The sequence below is a fragment of the Daphnia pulex genome, chromosome 3, assembly GCF_021134715.1.
Source record: "Daphnia pulex isolate KAP4 chromosome 3, ASM2113471v1".
Classification (NCBI taxonomy): domain Eukaryota; kingdom Metazoa; phylum Arthropoda; class Branchiopoda; order Diplostraca; family Daphniidae; genus Daphnia; species Daphnia pulex.
Genome location: NC_060019.1, coordinates 4,480,166 through 4,493,329, shown reverse-complemented (window position 1 = coordinate 4,493,329; position 13,164 = coordinate 4,480,166). Strand labels below are relative to the sequence as shown.

Genomic DNA, 13,164 nt, shown 5'->3' with positions numbered 1-13,164 from the left:
CCGACTTGATCGAGATTCGAACCGCGAACCATGCGAATGTCTGCCTAGGTTGATGACCATTAGACCATCATTGTTATAAAAATGGAAGGGAAAAAATGGGTATGATGGTAGCTCGCTATCTATTAGCCAAGACTCATGTAATGCAACATGTGACCGCATGATATAATTGTATTGTTACTATAGTAATAAGTGTTACTTTAACTTAATCTAAACATGAAGTGCGACGTGGGGTGGCGGGGCGAAGCCTCCGCCACAGCTAAGTCGCACCACTCATAATATTGACAGATTATTAGTCAATTAGTTAACAAGAATCAAATCATTTAAGAGAATAAAGGGAAACAGAATTTCCAAACATAATAGTATGTATACTATTTACTTTCTACTATTTAACCTTGATTTTCTGTCTCTTTAACGTTTAAAAAAATTCCCGAAGGACATTACCGAAGGAATCTTGTACTCTTTAGTTTTAGACATATTGAATTTTTAAATATATTAATGTTATCAAATCGATAAAATGGCAACAACTGAGCAGACGATTAAAAACTCTTCTAGTTTTCAACCATGCCAGCAAACATGTTTTCAATTCTTTTGCTTTTTTATGGCTACGGTTCCTAATTGTTGGAATCGTGATTCGGGAAATCCGGTTCATGTTGTTCTCGAAAAATTGTTTCAAGACGGTACCATTGAAGGTACTACACAACCTAAAACAATCTAAAACGAACATGAAATATTAAAAGAATTCTCATTGAGTGTGTTTTGTAATGTGTTCAACGATTTGAGAAGCTCTATTGGTCTGTTATGTAAGCATTTGCTCTTAAATTTTTGTAGTATTTGAATTACATGTATGTTAATTTATTCAGTGAGGAAGCGACACGCTGAAGCGACCGCCTCAAATGAGGCTGCAGCAGCAATAGAGGTGTAACAAAAGTTGCTAAAAGTTGCTAAAAGAGGAAGAAGGCGCTACTGCCTTTGCGAATCTGGACTCAAGATTTAATCATCATAATCAACCCATCGTCGTCTCTGTCTACAAAGACCATGTAACAGAGCAAGAAAAGTCATTATCTTCTGCGTCCTTCCAGCCGGCGCCGACTAAATTCGTTTTCGCTTAGTTGGTTTCTCAATAGAATATGAAATAGAGGCGTTATTCGGAGATGGAATTAAAAAAAGGAGAGATAGCAACTTGCGATCCCAAAATTAATGCCTTAAAAAGATGATCTGAAGTTTAATCGACAGCATAAGGATCAAGTTTCCAAAGGCTCCATCGAGGTCACCCTTCCCATCCCAGTCCAAAAAGCAGTGAACACCATTACGCGTGGTGGAAAGACGAGGAAAGACGGCACCCAGGTCATTCTTGTTCCATTAACTGCCTACCAAACCAGCTAAACAGTAAAACCACAAGACAAAAAAATTGTGTTCAAAACATCAGATTTTTGATTCCCTTCTTGACTCTCTCATATTTGCAGTCTACATGTTCATTTGTACATATATGACAATAAAAACATTGACAGGTATTTCTTTGTGTTCAGTAGTAAGTTTTACTGCAGCTCCCAGACCCAGAGTTCAAATCACTTCTTACGTTGGGATCGACCTACGTCATGATTTCTGGTAGAGCGTAATGCTCCAAGAACTATAGGAGCTATTGTTCGACTGATAAACGGTGTTTGTGACCACAGTTTTGGACAACTTTCGGGTAACCGTCGTCTGAAGTGAAATTCACTTTAAATAATATTATTAATAATATTTTATTAATAAACAAACACAGTTTTAACTGCTGATATACAAATGCCGTGATTTTTAATAAATGTTATAAAAACTTACATCATCAGTAACATTGCTGTTGTGTTATTTGTCAGTATTTTTCACAGTGTTATTTGTTTACCCATGCTGGTCTTTATGTACAGTATCGTCCAAAAAAATCCGAACACCATGGTCTCTTTCTTTATTTAAAAAAAATATTTCTGCATTTTTTTCTTAATTCTAATAAATGAACTTTGTAAAACAATTAATTCTACACATAATATGAAGTCTTGAAAGTTAAAAACAAAGAATCTACATTAAACTGGGCTTTTGAAAAAGAGGTGCGTTCGGATTTTTTTGGACGATACTGTACAGTAACTTCCGATATTTTAGCTTGAATACAATCTCCACTATCTGTGATGTTGCAGTTTGAGTCCTCAGATGAAAGAAACCAAACTTTTAAGTTAATTTACTATGTCAAATTGAACTGTATTGGATTTGATTGAATACCTCATGATCAGGGTGTACATTTCCCAAATATTCTGGACTTGTAGATATCAGTGGTAATTCCTCCACTTCCACTACACCGTCACCACTTTCTTTTACTTTCTTAAAATATTCAATATGTAATTTGCATCAATGGCAGTGGTAGCTCTTCCTTTCAATATTTTCTTGTGACGGCCCTTGTTTATAAAAGACGCCATTTATAATGTAATGTGTAAAGGGAATAAGTAATGCTCAAAACTTCAAAAGATAAAAAAAAAAACAGACGAAACAAAAAGACAAAAAATTTTCGTCGAACGCTATTTATTTATCGATAGATGAGATAATTGTCTGCTATATATTGTTATCGATAATTGCGATAGAAAATCTTCAATGCGAATATGTAAGCATACATAAAGTAGCTTTTGTGAAGCTGTAGTACTAGCAAAATAATCTTAGCTCATTACAAATTTAAAATAAGTAGGGGAGAGCGGGGTCATACTGGACCAAAACTTTGTTTTGTCTGTAATTCAGTTTGTAACAATGCTGAATAAATTAGATTTGTATAAAGAGCGTTGTTTATATTACATTAGGGAATTTTCTCATCGCCATACGTTTTATAGTTCACGATTACAATGAATTTTGAAAAATAGGGGAAAAATGGTTGATGAGGAAAAATGTGGGGGTAAAACAGGACAGAGGTCCCATACTGGACACGGTTAATTCCACAAAAAGTTTCTAGTTATTTATGGTCAGTGTCGGATATTTCCTAACATTAACTTCAAAAAGACTTAAATTCTAAATAATGTCGGATATTTCCTAACATTAACTTGAAGACTTGAAAATCTTTGAGACAGCTGTATTCTGCAACCTACTGGCTCCACGAATATTAAGATACTGTGATGATTGGATCACAATATACACTCACACTGAAGTTACACTTATACTGAACTAACACATAAACACAAAGTAGATTATAAGGAAACTTGTATTTACCACTTGTTAGGGAGTACACTGCCGGGATCACTCTGCCGGGATGAGGCAGAGCGTGGGCTTTTATACTTAGGGTTAGTTATTGCAACATAGATAAAGACACGTATACAGTTGCACCATCACCAGGATGTGGTGGTGCAAGAAGAGAAAGATGTTTGTCGGATGGCGCAATTGGCATTGCACCATCCGAAGCAACCTAAGTATCAAGGCTGAAAGCGCCTGCCTTGTCATAAAAGGCTGACGGCTTTCACCTTGAGAGGCAGGGCTCCCGCCTCGCTACAATACTGACGAACACTTCAGACAAAAGTGGGTAAGGGGAAAACATGATGTGCTCAATAGCCCGAGGGGTCTGACACGTTCATACTTGTCTGGACCAAACAGTTGGGCTTCGACTCGTCTTTTCGTGGTGCAAATAAACAAGAGCATAAAAAAAATAAACAAAAGCAAATAACTTAGGCTCCGCCCATAAAAAATCGATTTCGTCCGATTAAACTTACAAATCCATGTCCAGTATAACCCCTTATTGGAGTTCTTTTTAAATTCATTCACAACTCTGAAATCGTAATCCGTAAAAAAAATTTTATACTGGATCAGCAAAAGTAAATAAATGAGCTAGCTGGGTCAATCCATGCCGAGCCGTCAGATCTTGGGCGCGGGTAAGTAACCGATTTTTTTTAATTTGGACAGTTGATTCATATCGTTATGAAACACTGATTTCCAAAACTTTTGTGTTTTTTACGAGTATTTTGACGGTAAAATAAAAATCAATTTTTTTTAATTTTGCCGTAGAGGATTTTCTACTTGCTTTTTTTTATTTTTTATGTTTTGTCCCTATCATTTAATTTTTTAATAAATTTAATTTGATGCTATCTTACTCAGTTTTTTACGAGCTTTCGTTTGATTTAATTTGTTTTTTGAAAAAAATTACTTCTAATTAATTTTTCTTCTAGGTTAAATTCTAAGTAAAAATTACTTGTAATTTAACTTTAAAGTTTGTAAAAGCTTCCGTATTCAAAAATCGAGATCGCGATACAACCAAAACACAAAAAATAAAAAAATGCGTTAATAGACCATGCTAAAGGCCACCTAGTGCTCGTGAAAACAACATTTCCCCTTCGTTGCCTTTAGGGTATGTTCGGATGGTCTCCCTCATAACGTCAGCCTACGCCTATCGAGAGGGGGTGGGAAATTTTCGCCTTTGCTCTAGTAGGCGATATTTACCCTTCCTAAGAAAATTAAACAAAAGAGAAATTACGACAACACCACGGGGAGGGATAGAAGGGGGAAAACGGTCTAAAATAACAAATCTCATTTTCAAATTGAAATTCATCATATTTAATGTTAATCGAAAAATTGTAAAATGGCACTTGTTAAAGAACGGTAACCGTACGATTCGGCCAAAAAAATACGATTCGGCCTGGCCGAATAAAAAACAAAGAATTGTGGCTGCTTTTCTGAGTTTTTTATTCGGCCAAGGCCGAAGTTCTTTACTTTCCCTTTTTTTTCGTCTCAGGTGGGTTATTTGTTCCCTATTTAGAGAGCAGCAAAGTAGCCACTTTTTAAAAAAACCCCTATAGCGTGTTTCCAAACTTTTACATCCATTTTTTAGCTGCCCTTCTCTTAGATATAAAAATAAGAAAAAATTCAGCAAGTAGCCAACTATTATGGCGGCAAAGTAGCCACTTTTTAATAAACCCCTACAGCGTGTTTCCAAACTTGTACATCCATTTTTAGCTGCCTTTCCCTTAGATATAAAAATATGAAAAAAAATCAGGAAGTAGCCTATTCTATCTATCTATTATGGCTACTTAAAAAACATTTCAATGCCCTCCGTCAAAAACTTAATTTTTGGGAACCGCGAATATCGGCTTTTAACATAAGCTTCTCTCGGGCGTTTCCAAACTTCTGGTAGGTACTGTATACTCCTCATCAGTGTAGTCGCTGCCACTTTCGCTGCCGACAGAATTATTTTCCATGTCAGCCGGTGTGGTTACATTATAGTAGATATTAGGCATACCGAACAATTACACAACAATTATCCTACGAAGATCCAATGATTGTTGGTTCCGCACATTGAAATTTAACATTGGAATCATGTACTGAAAATCCGGGTGATCTTTTACGTATTTCAACAACGCTGCCTTTCGTCTGAAACTGCGTCCCTTTCTATATTGGAATATTATTATTATATTTGTATTTGTATAGCGCACTTTCCATATTATAGATCAAATGACGCATGGGTTTTGGGAACAGAATCACAGATAGTCAAATTAAAAATTATGCATTGAGCGCGACATCGAGTAAATGTTTTCTGAGTCTAAATTTAAAAGTTCTGAGATCGGTGGAAATCTTGATGTCCTGGGGCAATCCGTTCCAGAGAACTGGTGCAGCATGAGAGAATGTACGAGAACCATACGTTGTTCTAGCAGGGGGTTGAACTAGCCTACCCGATGTAGATGAACGGAGGTTTCTGGTCGGTATGGAACGTTCGATGCGTCGAGAGAGATAGGCAGGGGCCAGACCATTCAGGCAACGGAAAGTAAGGACACACAGCTTGAAATTGACTCTTAATGTAATAGGCAACCAGCGTAGGCGACTGATTATCAGCTTAGCATGGTCGAATTTGCGGGCGCCGACAACCAGTTTAGCAGCAGCATTCTGTAGTCGTTGAAGACGGGCGATCAGCTTCTCTGGTAGATTGACGAGCAGGGAGTTGGCATAGTCGACATGCGATAAAACCAATGCATTAACAAGGCATTTCGCAGCTGAGGTGGTCAGGAACTTCAAAATTTTGCCAATCGTCCGTAGTTGGAAGAAGCCGATCTTGCACACCCGACCAATTTGGGCCACCATGGAGAGGGAGCTATCAAGAATAACACCCAGGTTTTTAACTGAGTCGGACAGCGGGATGACGGTGTCACCGAGGACGAGAGGAATAGGCGCTATCTTGGTCGCAGCGTGAGGAGAAGATGTGTAGAGAAGAAGGTTCTTACTTGAGTTAGGCTTTACTTTATTCCTTTTGAACCAGTCAGTCGTGGACGAAGCACAGTTGGCCAGGACAGTAAGAGCATTCACTTGGCCAAGAAAGTCAGGCAGAATTGGAAAGCTTAGGTACTCTTGAGTATCGTCGGAGAACTGATGCATCTTTACACCAAAGGGAGTAGCCAACGTTCGTACCGGATTCACATAGGTGGTAAATAGGACTGGGCCTAACACTGAACCTTGCATGCGGCACCCCCGTCGTAAGCACTACATCAGGCGAGCAATCACCGTTGATCGCTACACACTGTTTTCTTCCGCTGAGGTAGGAACGAAACCAATTGAGAGCCATCCCACGAATACCGAAAGATACAGAGAGACGATCGACTTATGTCGCATGATCAATTGTGTCGAAAGCGGCACTGAGGTCAAGCAACAAAAGACGTTTCCACATCCACCGTCGATAGCTCGTGTAAAGGTTGACCCAACACAATCATTGTGTCACCAATACGAAGATACTTAATAACTAAAGAGGCGAATTTACTCACAATGTTATGGCACAAATGATGAAGACAAACATGAACGATTTTGGTTTAACCCGTGTATTTTTACTAGTAAGACAGAACAAATAGGCCTAATATAAATTAGACAAGAATAAACGATAGCGACAATTTACTTGAGTACAAATGGTAGGCGGCGGTCGAGCGTCAGGCTAGGTGATGAACTAGTAAAGGGTCGATACTAGTTTAAAGAAGATTTGACATCACTTAAATGGAATTGAATTTCATACAAAACAGTACGAAAAGAGGAGCGAACGCCTCGGTAAGTTACGGGTAAAATGAGAGAGAGAAGTGCGGGCAGAATAGCTTTTACATCGGGTTTTTATACTCATGCCGGCTGCGTTTTTTAACACGCAAGGCATAGGGAAAAACAGGTTCAGACAAGTTAAAAAGTTATATAATCTTGCCCGACCTTGTCGAAAAGAGGCAAAAACCAAGTTCAGACGAGACCGACAAAGGTTATGTAACGACTATTTCTAGAGTTCCGAGAAGGGTAAAACGAGCCACAAAATATAATAAAAGATAAAGATAAAGGGATAAGAGAAAAATGTAATTAAAGTTAAACGCGCTCTTGTCGCCCGGTTGAGTCTTGCTTTTGCGCTTCTTGATAAATCGCTTCTGGCGGAATAAGCGCGGTTGGCGCTGACATCTAGTAGTCAGAGTTGGCGATTGTTTTGCAGCAGAAAAAGGGAACAGATACGGGAGTGAGCCGAGCGTTCTGTTACATCGCTCCCGGCCCTATGAGATTACGTCACGGAATCTAAACAGGAGCCTCGTCAAATTCGGAGTGATCCAAATAGATAGAACCTTCGGGTGATTTGAATTTATTATGCAAGAATGCCAAGAAACGCGCCACTCCGAAACATTTTGTCACAAGACAGATGGCGGCACCCAACGAGAGAAAGAGAATGATGACACAAATGTGCATAAAGTTCTTGAAATTTTGGAATGTAGAATTGGTTTTTTCCACCGTAGCGACAATAACATTAGATGCGCCCATAGTAGTATCTTGAGTGGAACCTTTCGCCGAATGTTCGTTGATTGAGGCCGTGAGATCGGCAATAATATCCATCGGACTTGATTGTGTGTCAGCATATGCAGGATTTGCTTTTTGCTGATATTCGAAAAAGTTGACGTCAGTATAGCGAAAAGCGTCGGCAAGATCACGTTGAGGGACTACGATTGAAGTTTCAACTAGCTCCCAGGTGTGATTGCGATACGAATGGAGACGGTCATTAAAATTCACGGTCCCCGTAGTCCAATAACAAGGAGTGAAAGTAGTTAACTCCCATCCAGCACGGCTGATGGTGAAATTTCGGAAACGAGGCTGTGCTCCACAAATAGTTATTTCAGTAGTAAAGTTTACCGTAAGTGGTGTGCATTGAATAGCCGAAACGGTATTTCCAGCAGCTGCCAATTTAATGCATTCGCGTAGGCCTAATTGAGATGCGGCCAACCATCCGTTATATTGAGCAGTTGACACAGCTTGCGCATGTTTAATGCGACGTTGCTCACATTGAACACTTTGTATCACTCGAATTAATTCGTTTTCGTGACGCACAGCGGAATCAGTTAAATACTGAATATTAAAGTTTTGATGATCGTTTATAAGCTGCGCGTTTTACCAAAAGTTAGGTGAAGTGTAGAAAACTGGTTTTTTCGGCGCCGGCGGGGCTTTCCCAACTATTGATTGAACAATAAACAAATGATTGTTGCTGACCACTGTCCAACTAGGGATTGTTTTGTCGCACTTTACAGTCTGACATCTTGGCATCAATTTCACATGAAAGTCTAATTGATTGTCGTTGTCTTGAAGAATCCAAGTATCTTTAGTTGATGATTCGTACCAACTACCGACACCTTTTTCAAGTTCACGCAGCACAATATTTGTAGGCTTTGCGTAAGTGTCGATCCAAAACAAGGTCATGTGATTGTGAGAAATAACTCGTTCAGAAATATTCGCTTTTCCGAGCGGAGTGATGATAATATCGCTTTCGTCTTCATGTGCGATACTAATTTCTTCGAATAAACAATTAATTTTTTCGACAGTCACTGTACGAAGCCAATAGCCAATTGCCTCAGGCTCTTCAGTATAAGTCCATTTGTTGTCCAATTTAGCCATCGGGTCATCGCCGCATCTCAGTGATTGCCGCATGATATCACATTGAATCAGTGATGTGTCAATGGCAATGCGCTCGGGGACGACTATAATTTGGCCAAGGAAATTTTCTGTGACGTGTTTGGTATTGCGCCAACGGGAACAGATAAATCCCGGAAAATTGTAGGCAGCTTTGCGGTCCGTCATGACTTTGTAGTTGACCCGCGTTTTTCCAACTTTTGTCGCCGGTTCACAAGTGCCGTCGGAAAATGTGAGTAGGCCGATTCCAGTCGGCTTAGTACAATCACATAATTTCACCTCGAAAGCGGTTGTGAAGGCAATAAGGCTGAAAATGATAGGAAGCAGCATGATCTAAAAAAAATTACAGAGAAAGAGATAGATAAACAAAAATTCACACAAGAAAAATAGGCCTATTGATACAAAGAAAGGAAAACAAGCAAAAAATTGCATAAAGGGATACAGTTTATGATGGCAAGCTAGGAAAAGATGATACCGAGAAATGAAAGGAGGGAAAAAGAAATACGCGTATTTGAGTCAACAAAGAGAAAGGCGACACAAATTATAAGAAAAGGTTCGGTGTTTGATGCCAGCTGATCATGAAGAAAATAGACGAGCGGGGAGGTGCGAAAAATAAGAATAAGATCATACAAGGAAAAGAAATACGGGGAAAAATAAACGGAGGCAATCCGTAGTCATCTTTTATATGGAGGTGTGAAAAATTAGCAGATTTTTTAGATTCGAAGGGAAAAAGAAGTGAAAATTTCATATAGAAAGAAAAAAATTCACGAATTGTCACAGTAAGATGGAAGAGAAATCTCTCCTTCATTCTCTTTATGTTTTTTGTGCTTGATCTTTCTGTCATTTTTTCTTTCTTTCTTCCTTTCATTTTTATTTCTTTCTTACTTTCATTCATTTGTTTTTTTTATGTTTTCTTTCTTTCTTTCTTTTTTTTTATATGGTAATGAATCTCAATGTTTATAATTTTTGTCTTCTTCTTTTTTTTATTGTAAACATGACGTTAAAGGTCCATGGAAGATAAAACATACAAAAATACAAAATAAGAAAAAAAAACGATTTGTTTATCTTCCTTCCTGGCTTTCTCCAATCAGTAGTGGTCCTCGGCGAAGTGGTCGTTGATCTCCTCCAATTCTTTGTAAAAGGCCCGTTGGAGGATCTCCATTTTGTTGATAAATTTCGCCTGGGCCGTCATTATGGCTAAGGCGAGTTCGGGACATTCGTTAGTTGCCGGGACGAACCGCATCGTGGGCTCATCATCGTTCTCAGATGACGAGCTGTTGTCGTAGTGATTTCCAGGTCGTAAATGTTTTGGGAGAGGCGATAATACAACACGGTTGTATTTAACCTCAGGGAAGCGCGCCGTAGACGGCCGCTTGACGCCCCGTGTTTGCTGGTCTACAGGAGAAGTGGACGGAGTCGAAGTTCCTGGTTCCGGCTCCGGATCGTTCGATGTAGACGGTGAAGTGTGGAAGTCATCCGACGGATAACTTTGGTATGTCCGAGGAAGAGGCCATTCAATGTTACGGCCAGCTACAGGAGACGTAGGGAGATCTACTTCGTCGTGGACGAAGCCAGGTTCCAGAAGGAGACGACCACGTCCGGCCATGATGAATAGGAAAATAAGCGGTAGCGAAGTGAAGAAAGAAAAGATTTTACAACGATATTTATAGTAGGCTACGTGGCTGAAGAAGATCACAATAGAGAAATTGGGGCGGTAGCCAACTTAAAGAAGGTGTAGACAAGATGAATCTTTGTTTCCCTTTTTTTTTTTTTTTTTACATTTAAACAAATTTTTGGTCTTTACTACTGGCTACAAGGAAAGGTGACAAAAAGAGGAGGAGTAAAAAGGAAAAAGAGACAAAAAGACGAAAGTTGGTGTAGTTTAAACCAACCTAAAATTAACGAAAAAGTTTGCGAAAAACATATTCGACAAACATAAACAAACCAAGAAAAATTACATGCTCGCATATAGTAGAATTGACATGAACAACAAATCCAATCATATGGATGAATTCTTCCAACAGACGACGTAATGGAGTACGCGGAGCTGGAGTTGGAACGGGGTCCGTGATGGTCGCCAACGGTTGGAGCGGGCGATACAGGCGGCCATTCAAACCTTCTGGCCGTTGAATGTCTCGAATGTAGTTTTGAACGGCGAACAAGTTTGGCCAGTGTACTTCATTGTAGAAATCATGAGTCAAAGAACGATGGCTGGCCGGATTGGCGATGAACTCGTCGACGTCGCCGTCCGACATCAGTACGTCCAGTTCAGCGGGAGTAATAGAGGAAGAACGTGAACGGTAAGACTGGTTAAGCAAGATGTCTTCGTTGTCGTCGTCGTCGTCAGTGGTGGAATCATCAACGATGACGAGCGGGTCGGTTGGAAGAGCAGGAGGGACGAAAGTCTGGACTGCAAAGATTTCTTCGATTCTTCCCCAATCGGCGCAAGAAAAGTGAATTTTGGGCTGGTTGTCGTCAGACATGATTAAGTAGTTTGAATAGACTTGGTTGGAATGAAAGACAGGGATTGAATGGTAACTTTGAACATTATACATGGCGTTTTTATACTTTAAAATTTCAAAGTTGATTTTTTTTTTTTATACTGCGAACAATTAAGAATGTGAAGAAAAATAAATGGCGAACGAGAAAATTCCACCGAATTTCTTTCGGCATTGTACAATCTTCTCAGTACGTGTTTGACAAACGTCGTGAGTGTGAATTTCACACTCTTTTTCTTTTTTTTTAATATCGCGCTTGTCTTTCTTTCTTTTTTTTTTTTTTTGAATTTGAATGTGGGAATACAACAAATGTTTCTCCGTACACATATATTTTTACATTTTACATATAACACGTGTAAGTTTTTTTCGTCTTTTTTATATAATCATACACTTTCTGCGAAATACCGCATTTCCACTAAACTTCCGTAATTAAACGCTGCCTCGGCTTGATAGCCGATCGCGATCGTAGGCGGGGAAGTTCAGTTGGTTGCAGAGCAGTTTCTTTTTCAATAATGGTAACAATGGGGGATAAAGGGCGAGGAATGGGAACATTCATTGGGGGATCATTTCGTACAATTAGTCGGGATTTGGGAGAGAAATCTCAATATGATCAGGATTTTCAGCAGCTTTATCAAGTAAAGGGGGATCATCAATTTCTTCAGGGGAATCAGAGTCAATGTTATTCAATCCATCCCTTTCGTCATCAGCTTCTTCATCAGAATTACAATCAGGCTGAGTGACTAAATTTTTTCGGGAGCGTTCAGTTGGATCGATTGTTGACTCTATTGGAGGCATAGCTTCATCCGTCCACAACATAGTTTCATATAACGGTTTTAGTCGATTACAGTGTACAAGTTGGGCTTTAAATGAGCTATCGGCTATTTCGACCGTTCGATTTTTATTTACTTTGATTATTCTATATGGGCCCTTAAACTTGGAAGTAAATTTTCTATTGTCGCCTTTTTGAACTACTCTTACATCTAACAAAACTCTATCACCTGGCTTGTAATTAAAAAGTTTAGCCCGCTTATTATATTGCTCCCTCTGTTGTTCCCGCGCTTTTTTGTTATACTCATGGGCTCGTTGGAAACTATAACGCAGCCTCTCCAAAAGGGAATCAACATAATTAGCTGAAGGGACTGGGTCTGGGACTGCCCCTAATATTTTGTTAATGGGAAAGTTAACATCACGGCCAAAACACATATAATACGGACTTTCATTGGTTGAAGAATGTATCGATGAACGGTATGCAAAGCACACTTCACCCAAAACATCTTCCCAATTATCATGATGACCATCAATTAATTCTTTACGCAACATAGTCGTCATAGTACGATTAAAGCGCTCGGTTTCCCCATTACAAGCCGGATTATAAGCGGTAGTAAAACGTTGCTCAATATTTAATTTTTTACAAAAATATCGCATTAATTTAGAAGTAAAATTGGAGCCTCGATCAGAAACAAGCGCTAAAGGCGGGCCATGCATTAAAACAATATTTTTGTATACGCAATCAGCAGTAGTTTGAGCCGTTTGATCGGGCAAAGCAACTGCTGTTACGAATTTTGTAAAATAGTCAGTCATTACACAAATACAGTTATTGCCGTTTGGCGAAATAGGAGAAATAGGCCCTAAAAAGTCAATACCGATTATCTGAAATGGAGCTTTAGCTAACTCATGAGGAAAAAGATAAGCTGAGCGAGATTCGATTTAGTGTTAGCAATACATATTTCGCAGGCTTTACAATATTCTTTAATATCGGCCAAAATTGTAGGCCAAT

General features: G+C 39.1%; 1 protein-coding gene and 1 long non-coding RNA gene across 2 annotated transcripts; both read right to left on the bottom strand.

Annotated features, from left to right (window-relative positions):
- Window positions 1-1,427: 1,427 nt before the first annotated feature.
- LOC124190128 lies at window positions 1,428-1,909 on the bottom strand. Its single transcript, XR_006872848.1, has 2 exons — window positions 1,819-1,909; window positions 1,428-1,716 (listed from the first exon to the last, which is right to left on the bottom strand). It is a non-coding gene; the product is annotated as an uncharacterized LOC124190128 (long non-coding RNA).
- Window positions 1,910-5,490: 3,581 nt separating this feature from the next.
- Window positions 5,491-6,357, bottom strand: LOC124190288. Its single transcript, XM_046582914.1, has one exon. The coding sequence runs from the start codon at window positions 6,355-6,357 to the stop codon at window positions 5,491-5,493; it is 867 nt and encodes a 288-aa protein (XP_046438870.1).
- Window positions 6,358-13,164: the final 6,807 nt, after the last annotated feature.

Bases quoted from the DNA above. Each gene is read 5' to 3' on its own strand.
- LOC124190288 (XM_046582914.1), bottom strand. From the start codon at position 6,357: ATGCATCAGTTCTCCGACGATACTCAAGAGTACCTAAGCTTTCCAATT.